The sequence below is a fragment of the Gopherus flavomarginatus genome, chromosome 3 (assembly GCF_025201925.1).
Source record: "Gopherus flavomarginatus isolate rGopFla2 chromosome 3, rGopFla2.mat.asm, whole genome shotgun sequence".
Classification (NCBI taxonomy): Eukaryota; Metazoa; Chordata; order Testudines; family Testudinidae; genus Gopherus; species Gopherus flavomarginatus.
Genome location: NC_066619.1, coordinates 169,737,484 through 169,758,370, shown reverse-complemented (window position 1 = coordinate 169,758,370; position 20,887 = coordinate 169,737,484). Strand labels below are relative to the sequence as shown.

The following is a 20,887-nucleotide window of genomic DNA, read 5'->3' as shown; positions in this document are numbered from 1 at the left end:
GGTGGCAGATGACAGAACAAGAAGCAATGGTCTCAAGTTGCAGTGGGAGGTCTAGGTTGGATATTAGGAAACACTATTTCACTAAGAGAGTGGTGAAACACTGGAATAGGTTACCTAGGGAGGTGGTGGAATCTCCATCCTTAGAGGTTTTTAAGGCCCAGCTTGACAAAGCCCTGGCTGGAATGATTTAGTTGCTGGTTTGAGCAGGGGATTGGACTAGATGACCTCCTGAGGTCTCTTCCAACCTTAACATTATATGATTCTATGTGTATCAGTCATGATAGACAACACCACGGCAATGTTCTATATCAACAAATGGATGCACACTCCTTTCCCCTGTGCTAGGAAGCCCTCATGCTATGGGACCTTTGTGTAGCCCATTCGATACTCCTGCAAGTGTTGTACCTCCCAGGAGTATAGAATGAGTTGACGGACTGTCTCAACAGATCTTTTCACGGCCGTGAGTGATCCCTATGCCCAGACATCGCAAACTTCATCTTCCAGCGGTGGGGCTTTCCCCAGATAGGCCTGTTCGCCACACAACAAAACTGGAAGTGCTAATAGTTTTGCTCCTTCCTGAATCACAGTCCGGGCTCCATCGCGAATGCGTTCCTCCTTCCATGGGGAGGCCGTTTCCTATATGTGTTTCCGTCCATCCCTCTCATTCACAAGCTGCTCCTCAAGATACAGAGGGAAGAGGCTTCAATAATATTGATTGCTCCAGCCTGGCCGCCTCAGCACTAGTACACATCTCTCCTGGAAATGTCCGCGGAAGCCCCAGTTACCTTGCCACTCCTCCTGGACTTAATAACTCAGGATCACAGCCATCTCCAGCACCTGAACCTCGAGTTGTTGCACCTCACAGTGTGGAAACTCCATCTCTGAACCCCACAGAGCTCTCCTGGTCGGACCCAGTTAGACAAGTCCTCCTTGGCAATAGGAAACCCTCCACCAGGGCTACCTGCCTTGCCAAGTAGAAGAGATTCTCAGTCTGGTTGGCGCAGCATCACTTGTCCCCGATGCTCACCTCTATACCACTCATACTGGACTACTTTCTCCATCTCAAGCACATCTTTGTCCATGTCATCAATAAGGGTTCACTTGGCTGCCCTCTCTGCCTTCCATCCAGGCTCAGAGGGCTGGTCGGTGTTTGCTAACTCCTATGGTCAGCCGTTTCCTGAAAGGTCTCATCTGGCAACTGACCCCAACCTGGGACCTCAATCTGATCCTTTCCAAATTGATGGGTCTGCCCTTTGAACCGCTGGTGATGTGTTCCCTGCTTTACTTGTCATACAAGGTGGCACTTCTGGTAGCGATAACCTCAGCCAGGAGGGTATATGAGCTCAAGGCCCTAACATCAGAGCCCCCTTACACTGTGTTCTATAAGGACAAGGTTCAACTCAGGGCACATCCAGCTTTTCTCCCGAAGGTTGTCTCTCCCAGTTTCACATCAACCAGGACATCTTCCTCCCTGTGTTCTATCCTAAGCTGCACTTGAGCAGCAGAGAACAGAGGCTTTGCTCACTGGAGGTCCACAGAGCGCTAACCTTTTACACTGAAAGAACTAAACTGTTTAAATGTCCATTCAACTGTTTGTGGCTGTGGTAGACAGGATGAAGGGTCTTCCAGTCTCCTCCCAACAAATTTCTTCGTTGATTATGTCCTGCATCTGTGAATGCTATAACCTGGCAAAGGTGCCTGCCCCTCCGCTCACAGTGCACTCCACTAGGGAACAAGCTTCTTTAGCTGCATTTCTGACGCAAGTCCCGACCCAGGAAATATGCAGAGCAGCGATGTGTTCCTCCATACATACTTTCACTGTGTAATTATGCTATTACCCAGCAGGCCAGAGACAATGCAGCCTTCAGTAAAGCAGTGCTCCAGTTAGTGGACAGCTCTGACTTTCTCGTAACTGTTGTTCTTCCAGATGTGGTGTTCATGTCATTCCAATACCCACCCACCCACCCACATCGGAGTAGCCAGCAAAAAGCAACTGAGAAGGTGGCGGGTTGGTAGGGCCCGGACTGACCTGACGGATACTGCTGGGGGGAAATCTTCTGACTGCCACTCTCACTCACCTGATTGGAATGGACATGAACAACATCTCTCGAAAAACGAGAGTTACGAGAAGGTGAGTAATCTTTTTTTTTTATCTCTTTTGAAAACATTGTTATGGTATGGCAGCACTCACAAAGGCCTGGCCTGATTCAGCAAGGTACTTAAAGACACACCTAACTTTAACCGTGTGAATAGTCTCGTGGCAATCAGTCGTGAATAAGGGTCTAAAACAGTGACAGATAATCTAAGTGTTTGAAAGTTCATTTTTGAACAAAGATAATATACACTCACTAACTCTGCAGTCCTACAAACATTGACAATTTACATAACTTTATGCAGTTTAGTATTCTAGTTAAATTCAATGGGATTACTGGGGAAAAATTTAAGCTTTATGTAGTAATGTTTCTTTAGCAGTCTGAAGTATCGTAACCAATTGTTGGAGTTTTACATTAACAGTAGTCCAACTGTAGCTCCACTGGTAAAGAAAGTACTTGGCAAGAACGTGAAATGATTATGCAGCATTAGTGAACAAAAATGTGCCATCTATATTTTATGGCTGGTAATCTGTTTTCAGTTTTACTTGTTTTTTGATACCCTGCTGAAGCAGAATTGCCCATCTCAGAAGTCTTTGAAGCACATTTTCAAATTTTAATTTTAACTCCGATCAGTACAGAGACTAGTTTAGAAATATGTTGAGTTATTGAGGAGAGTCCTATATTATTTCTCTTTATTAGATTTTTTCAGTCCAACGAAAACATTATTAACATACTAACTGCTTTAGCAGCTTTCCTCTAGATTAATAATCTCATTTTGAAGTTACTGTAATATCTGTGGCAGATTATAAAGTATCAGAAAAATGGGTGACATTTATTCTGCCATACTAAACCTACCATACAATGAAGGCCTTTGTTCTAGTTTTAATGTGCTTCAGTATCTATTTTACCTTAGAGATTCAGGAATAAAAAATTGTTTGTATCAGTGCTTAAGAAGTGGGGAATGAAGTAAATGCCTCTCATTTTTTAACATTTTCTAGAAGAGACTTCTTAAATTTTGTAATATGGGCTATTACAGAATAATAGACTATTGTATTTATTCATTGTTCTGATATAATAAAATGTATGTGATTTTGCTGGCTTCAACTTTTCAGAGTAAAATAATATGAGAAAGGCAAGGACTCCAGGCTTTTCCAGCAATGGCCTGGGACTAATTCATGTGATGATAAAAATGTATAAGACATGTAAGACAAAAGTAAAACTCCAGGCAGTCCTCAACTAAGTTTGATATGTGCCTCTCACTCAAAAATATGACAGTACTCAATAGTGTTAATCTATGTTATGGGGAAGAATTCACGTCAGTAAATTTAGGGATGAACTATTTAGTGTTTTCAGTTGTTTCCTCCAAGCTATCAAAATTTGTTCTGTCCTCCTTGTGGAGACTGAAGATAGTTCAGAACTGTTGGCCTGATCAGGTGATGGCTCATTTAGGGATCTTGCTAAAGATTTTGCCTTTGTCCAAGAGGCCAACTGAGCATGGTGTAGCCTGGATCTTGGCTGCTATCCTCCCGTATCAGGGAGTGCAAGTATCACAGAAATCATTGCATTGGTATTGGACAAACCCCATGGGATGTGGCCCTACCCCATTTTGCACTAGGCAGCTGTCCAAGACCTGTGTTAGGATAGAGGATGCTGTTTTCCTGGAAGGTTTAGGAGTTACTCCTACAGGCACTCCCAGAAGTATTCTGTCTGTATCAGCATTGCACATGGAAAGTATCTCCAGCCTCGTGTGTGGTGTCGTTCCATGCATGCTCACTGTGGTCCCTGGAACTGCAATATAGACCTTAACAGCAAGCCTCTGAGTGTGAATGATAGTCAGATCAGTTTTTTGCACTTTTTCCCCCTACATATCCTTCCCTCAATAAATATAGTAGCTGGCATATTAGTGTGACATCTGTCTTTTAGGCAACTCCCTCTGTTACACAAGAGGACAGAAGGGGACAAGAACAGACTCTCAATGTGGCAAGCATCCTTCCTATGGAATCTTAAGGGTTGTACACAAAAGAGATTCAGGCTTAAACATTCCACAATCAGATCCTGCACTCCTGAAGTTACTGGGAGATTTAATATTGATTTCATTGGGAGCAGGATTGGACCCAAAGTGCCAATGGGTGTGGTTTTTGTGCCCCTTGAAAAGCAGACCCATGTATGAGAAATTAGGTGAGAAGAAAAAAGGAGGGTGGCTTTTAATAAGTTTGTCCAGTTAGCGAAGTTCCAATCTTTGGCAACAGTCTGCCTACTGTGTGAGCCTGCGTAGTAACTACACAAAATATTTAACCACTGGGTATGTTTTCCCTGCCTGTCTTTTTCTGAGATAAAGTCAAAACAAATAATTTTGTGAACTGGCAAGTAGGAAAAATTAATTGTACACACACGAACCTGTAGAACTGCAATGGACTGTTACAAATGTTTGGTCACTCTTCATTACTGTTCCTACTTTTGCTACAGCACTCCTACAACCAAGCTTTCATTTCGTATGAAGGTTCTACATGTGACCTAATATCTAGTTTGGGAAAAGCATAGACTGTTGAACTGTCTTTTTTTTTGTTGTTGTTGTTGTTGTCATGAATACACTGCTTCATACTAATGGGAATTCAGCATTTTAAAATGATAGGTTATCAGATTCTGTAATGGGGACCAGATCCCATTATCAGTTACCCAGGTAATCTCCCATCAGGAAGCCCATTACTATCTGCTGTAACCACAGGAAGTAGAAGGATTTCTACCCTTAGATATAATTGAAGCTGCAGTTAGAAATCAGCTTTTGAATATAAATCCAGACTTGACACAGTACTCCCTCTTCCAGAAACTTTGCTTTATGACGAACACTTAGTAACTATAATTAGGGTTTACAACCAGCCTGTTGTTGGAAATATTGATTTGTTGACTAAAATATTGATGAGTAGCTTCTTTTATGCTGTGATTGCCTTTTCTGATGCTTCCATTAGTAGCATGTGCCTGAGCTACTTCATCATCTTGAAAGTGTGCTCATTGAACATGAAATTCAACCCTCTTCACTCAAATCCCAAGTATTTAGGTTTTGCGCAATTAATTTCATGGAGCTGTCCCAGCTCTGCAGCTGCTGTTCTAATCCATGTAATAGAATGGTGACTTCTGGCCCTCTATGGCTCTTGTACAATGGTGTTTGTACCACTGGATCTGCATAAGTGAAGATCCAGTTGCCCCCCCTCCAATCTGTCCCATTTGGAGTTAGTGTGGAGCCCCCTTTAATGGTGCAAAGGTTCCCTGGTACCACTGCTCCAACTGTGATTTTCCTAAACCCCTTGCTGCCTACCCCTACCTCCAGAAATACTGGGAGGTTTCCACAACTTCTTGTACCATGTCTTCACACTAGAATGAATTTCAGCTTTCCCTGTTGCTAGCCTCGCCCATTGTCTTCCCTGGCCATCTTTCAATAATACAGATCCCTTCAGTTTCTTTGTCTTGTGCAAAATACGTAATGGTTTGTAGTCTGCTCATAGAGGTTATTCATGTAGGTTCAGTGGTTCTAAAGTCTTACTGGCAATGACTTTTCAATGAATCCACTGTATTCATTATTGACTATGTTAAAATATGTGACTCATATCAGGTACTGAATTTAATGAGTTCCTTTTTACATATACTTTTTGATTTTTTTTTCTAATTCTTGAAAGTAAAAACAGATGAGATGTTTATAAATTGCAAGAGACAGTAATAATAGTATAATATATATCTATATTATATATGTCCAAACTATTTCCTGATTTTGTTTTCTATCTGCAGGTCCAGCAAGAACAAAGAAATCACACTGTAGAGCCTGTTATAGATGACTATAAAAAGATGGGGACTCTCTTTGGTGAACTAAACAAAAGCCTTATCAGCATAGGCTTCACGAGGATGTATTTTGGAGAACGGATTGTGGAACCTGTAATAATCGTATTCTTCTGGGTTATGCTTTGGTTCCTTGGCTTACAAGCTCTTGGACTTGTTGCTGTTCTGTGCCTTGTCATTATTTACGTGCAACAGTAGAGTATGGTGAATGGCCTGTTGGATAACATATTACAACCATATCACCTTTCAATGGATTTATGTGTTTAAGCAAAGAACACCGGCATATTAAAAGCTGCAGTTTTCCAAATCATGCTACACATTACATTTGTGAGGTTTCTACATTCAGACTAAAATTACATACGCATTTTAAAGGAAGTCAACAGTCCTAGCACATCTCCAAAGGGAATGAAAGGGATATGCTACTAATAATGGTACTGTCCAAAGTAACTTACTCTTTTGAAGGGTTTGTCAGCACAGTAAGTTAGTACACGGCAAGCCAGGGTGTGAATCTACTGCACACTAGCTTGTCAAATGCTAACTCAGTGTGGACAAGCCCTGAGTGAGGGTATGTGAGCCATTGCAACTTTGAGGGCTCAGTCCTAGGTTGTCTTTTTATTAAATATGGTATAAAAACACCTCCATCCGAATGGGGTCAGCCTCTCTTCTGTGGTGTGGCTGATATTTTGAAATGACACTTGCTTTGTGTAGTGGAAATTCCTCTCTTTGTTTTGAAGAGTACACATAACCATGAGATTTATGTTCTGTTATCTTTACATTGTTCTCCTGTAAGCTTTTTGAAAGCTGGACCCATAAATCTGTTAACTAAATAAAAATGTGTTCCTCCACTGGCTTGCACGTGTGTGCACGCACATTCGTTTGTTACTGTAATGCCAGGCCTACATTAGAAAAGGGTTGTCGGACATAACTGTACCAGCAAATCCTCCTCTGGTAGGCTTAGCTTATACTGGCAAAAAAGTACTGTTGCCAATATAATTGTATCTACTCTAAGACTTTTGCATATATATTATTGTCAGAAAAAAAATCACACCCCTAACTGACTTTGCTGTGCTGGCAACGTTTCTAGTGTAGACCAGGCCTAGGTCTACTTAACGTGTGCTTGGCTGTGGCCATTAATGCCTCTTTTTAAAATCAGAATAGTTCTCTTTGAGGAAATAATTTGGGGACTTTGCAAATAAATATAAATCCCCACCCCTGCAACTACTATTCCAGCTAATGTGCTTAAATACTGACCACAGGCCCTCTACACCTCATATGCAGGAGGGTTGTATTACTAGTATTAAATGTGGATCTATCAACTTTGATTATAATTCTGATTTACTGCAGTCTGGGCCCAATCCTAGCTTAGATGCAAGCTTTGCTTGTGCAAGCACAGCAGACGCAGGCCCTAATATAAGATATGAGCAATTACACAAGTAAGAGAAGTATGTATAGATTTCAACTGCAGTCTTATTCAGGAATTTCTGGTGATTGATTTGGAAATATATCATCTTAGAGGTTCATGTTGTAAGCTGAAATATCAGAGAATAAGAGATAATATTGTATAGAGTTTTAAAATAAATCTGTAAAATCCACTTTGATAATGTAGGATCCAATCCTGAGAAGTGCTGAGCAGAGGAAAGACCAGAGAAAATCTTCACTAAATAGCTAACAATTTAGCACCTCTCAAAACTGTATTTATTTTAAATACAGAATTGACCCTATCGTATGCATTTTTTCATTTCCATTTGTTTAAATCAGTTTACAATTTAAGATGTAAGCATTTGAAATGCTACTTTCCTTTCGTTTTTGCAAACATTTTTGGATTGACAGACCTTAACCGTGTGTAGTTTTTAGTTATTTACAAACTGTAGGCTTCATCCAAAGTCCATTGAACTCAATGAAAACAATCCCTATTGCCCCAATCCTTAAGTTAACTAGGTCCTTAGGAAGATTCTTATGTCCACATGGAGTCCTGTTGGATTCCATGGCCTGTACATATTGATCCAGTTGCAGGGCCTATGGTGCCATTCCTTGTAAACTTTTACAGCCATTGAAATCAATTACTATTTGTGGTTTTAAGCACTAAGGCCCCAATCCTAGAACACTTTATGCATATGTTTACCTCTATAAGTAGCCCCACTGCATTAATGAGACTGTTTCCATGTGGGAAGTTAAGCTCAACTGTAAGTGTGTGTCGACTGGGCCCAAGTTAAAAAAGGTATCAGTCTGTACATGAGTAAAATAAGTATACTGATGACATGGGAATACTGTACATCATAAAATATTCATAGATATGCTTTACTCAAACATTGCTGGAAATCTGGATTTCCAAAAGCTAAGCATGAATACAATTTGAATTTAATGGCAGCAGCTCTCGACCCACAAGTGCCTAAGGATAAATATTTAAAAATTCTTTTAAAACTAATGTAATATACATAGTATGTTTGTGTATTGTTTATGTATTGTGGTTTTGTCTGTGTATCTATATATGTATATATGGGCTGTATTACAAAATGTGCTTATTTTTTACATGGCATGCCTTTTTCCTCCCATACAAGTTATTATTCAGGACAGTTCATTCAAACTCTTTTGCCTCGTCGGGAAAAGGTCAATGTCTTGTAGGATAGTCTCTGTTGCTGAGACTCTGTGCACACAGACTATGTGTTGTGATGCAGAATACACTGATTTCCTGAAATGAAAGGAAACCTTCCATTGTTTTGGAACTTAAGGAATAGCCGGCCAAAGGTGAGGCTGCTTGGTCACAGGTACAGAAATGAAGTAGAGAAGACAATGTAGTTACCTGCATATAATTTGTTGTCTGTGCATGTTAATGATCACAAAGAACATGCATATAATCATCCCAGCAGCTCTCTTTTCCACCCGTCATGCAACACACATTCATAAAAGGTGGTTCTTTACACTTGATTTTAGTTCAAAGGAGTGTCAGCTGTGTCTGTCCTCTTTTGAAGAAGTCTATATCCTGCCCTAGAAGTCTTTCATATCTGCATTTTTATGACCCTAAAAAAAAAAAACAAGCCCCCACATAAAAGGCTTGTCTGCCTTTAATATCTATATGTTACAGCAGTTCCCTGCCCTGTTTTTGTGTTTTTGTTTTGTTGTTGTTTTTATTTTTGAGAGTGAACTAGGAAGACATTCCATTATTCTGAAAATGGTTTTAAATGAGCAACATAACAGAACAAAGATGTGTATCAAAAGAAAATGTATTGTCAAATTGTGAGAAAATGCAAAGGCTGCTCATACATTGCTTCTTCCCCCCACCCTACCCCCAAACTACAGTTTGAAGTCACTGGGAGTTTTGGACTTGCAAAGAATGCAGAATAGAGTCCCTACTCCAGAAATAAAGGGTGAATGTAAATTTTGTTTGGATACAAGGGGTATAGTCTCATGCTGATAACATTAACATTAATACAGGCGACTGTCAGTCTCTCTCTCCCCAGTTCTAATTACATATGTTTATGTATGTTTGTATACAATGATTGTATAAAAGAATTACATCACCCAAATTGACATTAAATAATGAAATATGTAATCCTTATTGGTCTTTGGGGCAGATAAGATTTCTGTAGAACTATTACTGTCTCCAAAAGAGCCTTCAGATGCATAAATGTTTGAATTACTATGTACAGTAAGGAAACAGCACATACAGCAAAGTTGGTGGAACCTCATTTGTACTGAAAATTGACACATTGAAACTGTCCATAAGGGGGAAAAATGTTGTTTCCTGGAGATATTTGTGTGAAATATGTCTTATTGAAAGCACTTTGTTACGCTTTCTAATAAAATGTATTCTGTCCTCACATGAATTTATTGTTTTTCCCCTCTGTGGTGTTCTCTCTCACATTTGGAAGCAGCAAACTGATTAATAAAATGTATCTGATATGTCTTGATAATCCACTGATTTCAACTGAATTTAAAATTATTGTAAATCAGCTATGGAAGAGTACACAGGTGCTTATCAGTGGATTGTAGCAGCTGTTGGTAACTGCATACAGCATCACATAACTATATGTCAAAGAATATAAACTGTCTCATTCCAAAAACCTGTGTAATCTCATTACAGCATCAGTGTCTGGAGGGTTTTCTGATTAAGAGTGCAACCTGTGGAGGAACTAGATTTGGTCAGTAGCATGAGAGATACTTAATAAGCCCATCATTTGTAGACCTCTAAATAGACATTTGTGTTTAACACTCATTGTGAATGATACACAGCCCAAGAGGTACCGAAGTAGATCCACTTCAAACAGTTCGTTCTCTCTCATTTCTCGTTCCTCAACCCAGAAGTTGTTTTATTTCAGGCTATTCCAAAAAACGCACGTCTCTACCAGTGGTTCTCAACCAGGGGGTATGTATAGCCGATGGGTAGGCAGAGATTTTACAGGGAGTACAGCAACTCACCCTAGATATTTACCTAGTTTACAAAAGGCTACATAAAAAGCACTAGTGAAGTCAGTACAAACTAAAATTTCATATACACGATGCCTTGTTTATACTGCTCTATATACTATACATTGAAATGTAAGTGCAATATTTACAGTCCAATTGATCTATTTTATATGGTTCAAATGAGAAAGTCAGCAATTTTTCAGTAATAGTGGGCTGTGACACTTGGGTATTTCTGTCTGATTTTGTAAGCAAATAATTTTTAAGCAAGGTGAAACTTCGGGGTATACACAAGACAAATCAGACTCCTGAAAGGGGTACAGTAGTCTGGAAAGGTTGACAACACTGGTCTACACCACACGCAATGCCAGAACTGATAAGGCAACATGGGGATTGATCTTCTTTAGAACAATTGTGTAGGAGGTCTTGGGGCCCAGTTCTGCAAACTTACATGAATAGTCTTGAAGTATATGGGACTGCTCACATGAGTAATAGGTTGCAGGATCAGGCCCACAGTCGTTTTCCAGTAAAATTCCTTGCAATGTGAGGATGCTACTAATTTCCCAAGCATTGTGGTTAACATCTCTGTATAAGTATTTTTAGTCCTATGTACTATGTGCCTTTAAGATTAATTTAGTTTTTGTTTTATATTCTATAGCTTATCTATTCAATGTGTACCTAAATTCTATTCTTAGAAAGCTCTAACTTTCTTATAATAGAGACAGAATAGTTTCAAAGGGGAGGGGCTTAGAAATACTCTAATCGGTCTAGTTATTTCTTATGCACTTATATACTTGGTGTCTATTGTAAGGTAATAAAGGTGGAAGAGGTTCATGTTTCACCACAATACACTGAAAATCCAACCCTTCCTTTCTGTCCCAATGATGAAAACACTTGTTCACATCCTGCTAATTTCCCATCTTGATTATTGCAACTTCTCTCTTATCTGGCCTCCTTGACTCCCCTTTGGACAGTCTCTCCGGAGCTTATGTTCCTCACTCTTCTGTCAGGCCATATCACTAGCGCCCTCTTGCCTACCACACCAGTTTTAAACTTCCTATTTCCCTGCACAAGTCTGTCTCCACCTACCTCTTGGATCTCATTTGTTAGCTCCTTTGCTCCATCAACAATGACAGCCTGATCACCACCTTCTTTCCTTCACCTGTTCCCAGTTTTGTGTCTTCTCCATGGTACTTCATATACATACAACAACCTGATGCAGGTTCCACAGACACTAATTTTACTGTTTCCATTGTCTTCTCTGCTCTACCTTTATACCAGAGATGCATATGGAAGAGAGGCGTTCTTACAAAAAGAACTGAAGTCCTCATTTCTTAGTGTGTTTATCTTGTCTGTGTCTGCCTTCTAGGGTGCAAACTCCATGGGGCAGGAACTGTATTCATTTGTGTCTTGGACAACCCTGATTGCATTTTTGGTGCTTAGCAAATTAATGCTGTCAGCTGCAGTGTTTAAAAATGTTTTATCATCAAGTGCTTGCAAAATATTTTCCCAGAGTGAATAAAGTGAAAGAATAGAATCATCTGTCCAAGGGAAGTTGTTTTAGAAGGTTAAAATATTTTGGGTCAATGGGAGAGAATACCTTTCTGGTGAGGCAGTTGCTGACCTATGTCCAGCTGCAGATGAATTAGCTGCTTTCCAATCCACCACCAGCTACCAAAGCTAATAGGAAGAGAGGATGATCTCAACCTATAAGACTCAAGGAATCGATGAGTCTGTTTTAGCAAAATGCTGATGGCAGCTTAGAGTGGAGGAGCATGGAAGAGGGAGGATGGCCTCTCCACTGTCCAGGAATTGGGCATTAAAGGGAGATAGGGGGAGAATTAATACAGGACTGAATGCAGGATCTAGGATTTGTTATATCCATTAATCTTGTATTTTGCTTTCTATTCTGGGTGTTATTGCTGGTCTTTGCTTCCCAGTTTGTGCCCACAACAGTCACTATTTGCAAGAAATTTGTGTGTCTGCCTTTCTAACCTGTCTTGCTGTGTCCTCTGTCAAGGTACTTTAAATATACCCATTACTGTGTATCTAGTTCAAAGCATTAACAGTGATTGAGCTAACCTCCCAAACCTCATTTTTAGGAGCTGGAGGTATCATTTGTGCAAGGAGCCAAGTTCATCACTGGGAAACTGCTGTTGGCTTCCCAGCAAGGGAGGGAACTGATTATTTCGGTATGACTGTAGCAGTTTGGGCTTCATAGAGGACTTCAGAGAGTACTATGGAGAAGAGCCTGTTGGATGCATACTAGTATACCAGGACAGGAGGTGGACATCAGCCTTCCTAAATTCATTTACAAAGACTGCCTGCTTGGGATAATTATTTCTGCCTTTTAGTAAATCTGTGTTCTTTTTCTCACAACAAAACCCAGCTTGTCTCAAAATAACACAGCCCTGCCTCCCTCGAGTACTTGCAACAAAGAAAAATATAATGGGTAATAGTTTCAAAAAAAATGTTAGGAGCCAAAGTCCCGTTTTCAAAAGAGACAAGCACTCAGGAATCAGGGCTTAGCTACATGAACATAAGTCTGTGGCAGCCGGAGGTATGGATCTAACCTACACTAGCCTGCCATGGTCTAATTGTCCATCCTGCTGGCTCACACTGACAGCTTGTTAATGCATGAACGGTTAACATGTGCCAGCAGGGTCCACACATACAGACTGGGGGAAGCTAATGTGAGGTAGATTCATGCCTCAGTTTGCCACAAACTAAATGTTTATGTAGATAAGCCCTTTGTCTTGCTGACTTTCTGTGAGACTCGAGCTCCCACGAGCCCAAGTTACTTTTGAAAATGGAACTTTAAGATCCTAAATCACTTACGTTTTTGAAAATTTTATCGAAGTGAAGCTAAATCAACGGATTCATCTCTCTTTAAAAATCTATATAATCTTGATCCTAAAAGAACACTACTTCCTCCTCCAAATTACTAATTCTCAAAGAGTGGGAAAATCTAGGCAGTGTTTAAGGAGCACTGGTGCAGGTTACAGTAAAGCATTCTGGCATATCTATCTTAATGCTATCTTATGTCACACACTAAAATGAGTTCTTCAACATTTCCTTTACAGTCACTTTGTGTATTCATGCATACATCAGCCAAGTACTTGCTTTCCTCAGGCATTTCAGCCCTTTAAGCTCAGGACTCTATGTCCCTCCTCCCAGCTGATCTTATTTTGTCTGTAGGCAGCTGAACTCCACAAAATGGCCCTGCTTTTCCCTAAAGAGAGTGGAAATATAGTTCTAGCAAACTGCATTCTTTTCCTGGTCTTAATAGGATTAGTAAAAGCATATGACGATAACATTTTTCAGTAAGAATAAAGCTTTCTCTGCCCTAAAGCTTGAACTTATTTCAATAAATATCTTCTACAATTACACTGTTGCTGGAAAAAAGATTTAACAGCCTTGATTCTATTACCTATCTCTGATTTCTAGCCCTCTATTTACTTATGCTAAGTGGTGCTGTTCAGTGTCACCCAACATAATTAAATATTATTCTAAGTTGTTTGTTAATCATGATTCAGAAATTTCAAGCAACCAGAAAGGTAAAAAGGAAACTATTTGGCTCTGTTGCATTTTCAGTGAAGCGTTACCTAATGCCTCATGCTTGATTGATTCTTATTCCAGCTATTCAAAAAGCAAACACAAGTTACTGCTAACTGACTCCTTTGTTATCTTAACCTTTAAATCGCTCCCTTATTTTTCCTATCTTGTGCAGTAGCCATCACCATTCAATCCACTCTACACTTGTGATATCTACTGTCTTGGGGAATTCAATTCCCATATAGGGGCTGGATTTGTCATGGTTATAGCACAGTTGAATAAGGCAGCAGAGGCAGGATTGTATCATAATTTAAGTGTTCCTAAACTGTGCTTCAGCATTGGACTTTATCATTTTTCTGTCCTGTCTACAATGCAAGCCTTAGGCAGGTTTTACCTGTCTTGCATGAATTCTGTGTTATAAGCATGTGGTGGTTAGTGTAAACAGGACCTTAAAACAATAAGAACTTATTTGTGTATTGATTGCCATCTGCAGTTTCCCGTAAGACTGAGCAATGTATCATAATGGCATTTTTTTTTTTTTTTTTTTTTTTGCAGGAATCTGCAGCAAATAAGCTACAAAATACTTTCAGGTGAAAGTAATCCTTCGCTAATCATTACACTCTGCTGCTCTATTCTTAAATTACTTTCAGGAAACTTAATTCTCTGTCATTAGAACCTTCATTTAGATGTCAAAGTTGGTAATATTGTATCTTTAGTGTTAAATACACAGGCAGGATGATACTTTCTCTGAAAGCTGCTTTAATGCCTCATCGCATTTCCCAATATTCTCTGGGAATACAGACTGTGGAGGAAAATCACTCCAGCTCTCCTTCAACAGAAGTCAATCACTTTCACCACCAGCTTCTGGTAGTGCTCATTATGTTCTCTGTAAAAGCCCCAGATTTCTCAGGGGGAAACTCAGAAAGCATTCCACTTAGAATCAGGTCTGTGTATGTATAGTTATATACTGTGTGTATTTTATGTGCTTTATTACTACTATTTAAAAACTATTTTTTGAAAACATTAGTATTTGCTTGAGTTCATCCCCTGCTGCTTATCTCCCATATACAGTCATAGGACCACATTCATCCCTTATAGAACTCCTCAGAGGCCTATAGCATTTTCTGCTGAGAATGAATTTGGCTCATAGTGCCTGATCCTGTAGCTGCTACTCAGGCAAAACTCCCACGGTCAAATTCAACCCTTAGTGGAAATAGCATAATTCTATCTATTGCCTTTATTGGAGCTGCGGATAGTTAAACCTAACAGAATCTGGCCTTGTCCTTGAGTAAGAATTTAGCCTGATTAAATCGCAGAGTTAGGTCCAGGACTCTGTTTGTTACATTTATGACCGTCTCTGCAGCAACCAGTTGTGCAGTCACAAACAGTGGTATGACTTTAGACTGCCACAGGAGCTGATAAGAAACCAGGGTCTTAATGACTAATGCTTTACAAATTTTTCCATTAAGTATTGGCATTCAGTGTTGGAAATTTCCACTCTCGCCTCACTTGACACAGCTTATGCTTTTATTACCATATTCCTGGTATTTTGTGTTCACAGGGGACAGGTTTGAGACGTGCTGACGTTTGCTCTCTGAGTAATGTGCACCTGGCTCCAAAGCAGCCCTGGATGCATGGGCATTCTAGGGTGGGCAGAGTAGAAGCCGGGCAAGGGTGGACCAGCAGAAGGAAGGGGTGTGGCTAGGACAGGCTATTCTGTACCCCTGCAAAGACCTGCGGGGCGCGCCGTGATTGGGTCCATGGAGCGAGTTATTGCTTCTCTCAGGGTTGCCCTAGTCTGTGCCAAAGCCACACCAGCCTGCAGCCTCCATGACCTTGAATAGGAGACACAAACTTCACTCCTGTCCCTCTGCTGGTGCCTACACAGGAATGATTGTGGCTTTATATTGGATGTTACTGGGACTATAAAACTTCTGGCTGGTGGTTTAGGATAAATCCTTTTGCCAAGTGCATATTTTCATGGATTAAAATAGAACGACCTTTAACTCGAAGCAAGGAGAGGTTATGTAAAAACTTTTTCCTTTAAGGCATTAAGATATTTATTGAAATAAGTTCAAGCTTTAGGGCAGAGAAAGCTTTATTCTTACTGAAAAATGTTATCGTCATATGCTTTTACTAATGGACTAAAGGACTTTTGAAGGCTTTTAAATCATTTTAGTTTCTCAGCTAAGGGAGTTTTGTGTAAAGTTTAAATTTTAAACCATTCGTTTAAAACAAAACACAGAGAATCCTAAAATAATCCTACACCCCCAATAAAATCCTAAAGTGTCCATACATCTGAAATTTGTCTGCAGAGCCTCTAAAGCTACACAGCTACAGGCTTCTACCTCTTACAAAATGACAGAAGATAAGGGCAAATAATTGCATTTATGGGGTTCCCAAGTCTGTATCTATCCCAGGTGTAGAAGCATAGACTCTGTACCCAGCTGATGGCAAACAGGCTCATGGGATTCATCCTGCCTTGGCAATTTTTAAATGGGCCTTGTGGCACAAAGTTAATATTTCATTTCTGGACTCTGAAAAGCATCTCAACTCAGAGAGAAAAGATGGGGTACATTGGACTGAAGAGGTAAATGAATACACACAAAGGGTATGGAAGGAAGATGGTGTCTCTCTATTCTGGGAGCCCCACTCCACCATCGCTCAACAATTTTACACCCCACCTTGAGCTCTGCAGAGTCCTGTAGAGGTCTGTTATTAGTATTAGTCATGTACAGCATGGGATAATTCAGCTCACTGCACAGTAGGCATGTCCAGCCTTCTGAGGCCTGAGTGCCCCAGAGGGTCACATAGAATTTATTCTGGACAGATTTCAGTATTGAAATCCCCCCCCAAAAATTGTTTTTTTAATTGCTGATCTGCTCTAAGGTAATTTGAAGTGTCATATTTAATCTCTTCTGTCATTAGATTTGTTTTAATGCATCTATTCATATATACTTTTGAGTGTCTTTTATATTAATTTTAGTACTTATACAGTGTCTTCTATTTAAAATATATGATCTTGAAATATGTGTGAATTAACTACTTGAATACCAAATTGTCTCCCAAAACATTTGAAATATCAGATGAAATGGAAATTCTGATGTTCACTTATCTTTATTTAGCAATTACTTTCCTAGCTTGACTCAACGTCCATGTCACCTCAGTTGGAGACTGTGTGAGGTGCAGCTCAGGTTTCACTGTCCTGTGATGTCATGTTTTTTGTCCTTTAAAGACTGCCAAAGTCAACCTGCAAGAAGATGAAAGCCAAGACCTGATATTCCTAAAGTAATCTCAACCTGAGGAAGGACACGAGCAGTGGAAATGTCTTTGATTTTTTTGCCCTCTCTGACTTCTGTAAAACAGTCTTCATCTATGTTTTTTTTGTCTTTTCCATTCTGATATTGTTGTGTATATGCTTAAGTGCTCTGGGGCTTATTATATCCTCATAAAACAAAAATCAAGTTGCCATACGTTCCCTTTCCTCAGGAAGCAAAATGTCAATCAAAAGCTTTATAGCTCATCTGGCTGCTGAAAATGACTGCAGTGGTACCTTGGATGCACTGGGCTCACTGATGGTGTGGAACAGTCGTGAGGCATGGAAACTATATAACAGTCAAAGATTGTTTTATAAACCCAATGACTTTCTGGCCAAACACAGGTATTCACATAGGTTGTGTTCAGCTCCCAGCTTTTCACTGACAGCATTGCTGGATCCAGTCCCATGATGACATCTGCTCCACTAATAATAAAGGTACCTACATAACTCCTCCAGTAGGGTTCACATGGCACATAGGTCTGATCAGAGAAGAATTAACTCATGTTTTTAATCCTGTAACATATGCTTGAATTTGAAGGCAACATGTCCCATAAAGCTGCTGTTCCCCCACTGCTCTCACCATCCACACCTCTTGTAGTTCACATACTACCCAAATAATGTACAGTTGCCATAGCAGGCCTGTTGGTGCCTCCCAGTGGGGATATAATCACATTTGCTCTCTGTGTGCTCTGCTTCCTTTCCTGAGGTGATTTTAGCCCAATTTTCCTATGTTCATTGCATAAGCATAAGGGTTGACAGTGTAAGTACAAATAACTAGGCTTAAATAGCAAAATAAAACTGACATAGCAGGAAATTGAAATGTTCTGGCTAATACTCTGGTGTCTGGTCTCCACTGTGCACATTAAGGACTGGAATCGGAGCCATAGTTCAGTTTCCTGATGATGTCACGTTGTGGTTTTGAACATAGCTGTATGTATTTAGTCCCTTGAAACCATCAGATCAAGAGTTCCTGCCATTAGCACGACTGTAAACTGCATTAGAGCATCCCACTGGAAAAATCAAAACTCCTGCTGGCTAACGGTTAATAATGTTTCAAGGGTAGTCTGCTCTCTGCCTTGCATCCTGATCATTATCTTTGTATACTTATTCCTGCTTCAATAACTTTATCAGCTGAGGTGTGCAAAATTCTACCTCTACAATTTACAGATTTATAATATAGTCATTACTGCTGTGACTAGCTATTACTGCTGTGACTAGAAAATGAATTTTAATGCTTTTATCATGGACACAAACTATGGTTAAAGCTTAGCAGTGCCCACCCCCCCAAGAAGGCTCACTTGCTGATTTTTGTTTCCATGGGCTCCCAAACTGACCTAAAGAAATCAAGGCCACTGTGTTATTGGAAATGTTGACACCTTAGCTCTCAATTCTGAATGTCTCCTATTTGCCCATCAAGGCTTAAAATGTAATACCATTTGTGTGAAATATCTTGTAAAGTTCATGTAGGATCTTACTTCTTGCCTCATATGTGTTCCATTTCACAGAACTGAAAATAATATGTCTGCTTTTGGATCTGTGCATCACATTTCCTAGTTTTTCATTCAAAATTCTTAGCCCCAGTTGAAAATTTGGGCCTGCACATACCTCCTTTAATACACCTTCTCATCCCAAAGCATCTTTACAGACACAGGGAGAAGTACAGCACCACCATTCATTCCTGTCCATAGCTTATTCCTCCATTAAGTCCAGCCTGATCATGTCCCTACATGTGATGTCCTGATAACTAGTCAGTAGTCAGCCTCTAGGTCTGACTGACCTTGATTGCATTTCCATTACTGTCTTTAGCATCCTATCATCTATTTGTCTTCTACAGTGTCCCCACCATCATAATATTTTCCATTGCAGTCAATTCTATACCCTGACTTCACATCATACTCTTTCTAACTTTTTTTTAAAAATTCATTCCACTTTACACCTGCTGTCATCCAAAGAACTTTCCTCTCTACTGCTGCCAGCCTTCTGATGTTTCATTTAATATATCTGCTTCTAAACCATAGAGCAGGGATCGGCAACCTTTGGCACGCGGCCTGTCAGGGAAATCCGCTGGTGGGCCGGGTCGGTTTGTTTACCTGTAGCGTCCGCAGGTTCAGCCAATCGCAGCTCCCTCTGGCCGCGGTTCGCCATTCCAGACCAATGGGGGCTGCGGGAAGCGGCGGCCAGCACATCCCTTGGTCAACCAAAAACCAGACTGATCATATTATTAACAATAAGAGGCATAGAAGGTCATGAGCTACTAATGGGAAAGATTAACTAAAAAGTCAAAGAAAAAGATGGGTGCAACTGGAGCCAGATTTGATTGTCATAAGTTAAAGGCTAGCTCTCTGAGGGAGGTATACAAGAATGATGCTTCGAGGGTGTTTCAGTCCATTAATTTGCAATGAAAAAGAAATCTCACTACAGACTGGATTGGTACTGTTCAAGGAAGCAATACAAAATATGGTGGAGGAAGTTATTAGAAAGCATAAGCAAACAAGGAAAAGCTAGACAAGTAATTAAACAAGAACATTACAGGAAAAGTATAAACAATCCAAAACTGCTGGAAAGATTGAAGAAATGAAAGTGTTGCAGAAAGCAATGAAGAAATCACAAAGATTGCACAAGCAAAAGGTCTGGAAAGATGAAGTTCAAGAGCTAGAGGAAGGGTCAAGAAAAAAAAATTAAAACAATGTACCCAAAGGTTAAGTTATATGGAAACACAGTCAGACCAGCAATACAAGCAGTAAAAGAGACTACCAGAGAACTGACAACAAATACTAAAGAGGTGCTGGAAGTATGGAAGCAACATTTTGACCAGGTATTGAACCCTGCCATTCAGCCAGATGCAAGCAGTCTAGACATGCTAGATGAACAGTGCAAGGCAAAATGGTTATCAGCACTGAACCACCATCAGAAAAAGAAACAGAAAGAGCAGTGAAGCACTTACAAATGGGAAAGCTACAGGAATAGACAATATAATAGTTGAGCTACTAAAATGTGGTGGGACAAGTGCTGTCAAATATTAAAGAAAAATATATAAAGTATGAGAGCAAGAGGAGGTACCAGATGAGTAGCTAAAGGCAATAGTTGTACCAATTCCAAAGAGAGGAGATCCTGTCAATCCAAATAATTGTAGCCGTATAAGCATATTATCAGTACTGGGAAAAATCATTATGAAAGGAATTGTCAACAGATTAAGGCAAGTTTTAGAGGAAATGGTAAACAAGGAATAGTATGGCTTCAGACAAGGACAAAGTTGCATTGATCAGATATTTGCTCTTTGACAAGTGATGGGGAGAAAAGTCAGAATCATAGGACTGGAAGAGACCCTAAGGGGTCATCTAGTTCCGTCCCCGGCACTCATGGCAGGACTAAGTATTATCTAGACTATGTCTCACAGGTATTTGTCTAACCTCCTTAAAAATCTCCAACGGTGGAGATCCCACAACCTCCCTAGGCAATTTATTCCAGTGCTTAACTACCTGTCTTCCCCATCTTCCGTGACTTTTTGAAGATAATCACTATTGGCCCAGATATGTCCTCAGTCAGCTTCTTGAGTATTCTAGGATGTATTTCATCTGGCCCTGGTAACTTGAAGACATCTAACTTGTCTAAGTAATTTTTAACTTGTTCTTTCCCTATTTTGGCTTCTGATCCTACTTCATTTTCACTGACATTCACTATGTTCGACATC

General features: G+C 40.0%; 1 protein-coding gene across 1 annotated transcript in view; it reads left to right on the top strand.

Moving 5' to 3' along the window:
• The window catches only part of FAM241A (family with sequence similarity 241 member A), a 32,960-nt gene extending 23,215 nt beyond the window's left edge, over positions 1-9,745 (top strand). The window contains exon 2 of the mRNA XM_050944077.1: positions 5,874-9,745. Within this exon, the coding sequence (XP_050800034.1) occupies positions 5,874-6,119 (246 nt within the window). The 3' untranslated portion in view covers positions 6,120-9,745. The remainder of the gene's footprint in view (positions 1-5,873) is intronic.
• Positions 9,746-20,887: the final 11,142 nt, after the last annotated feature.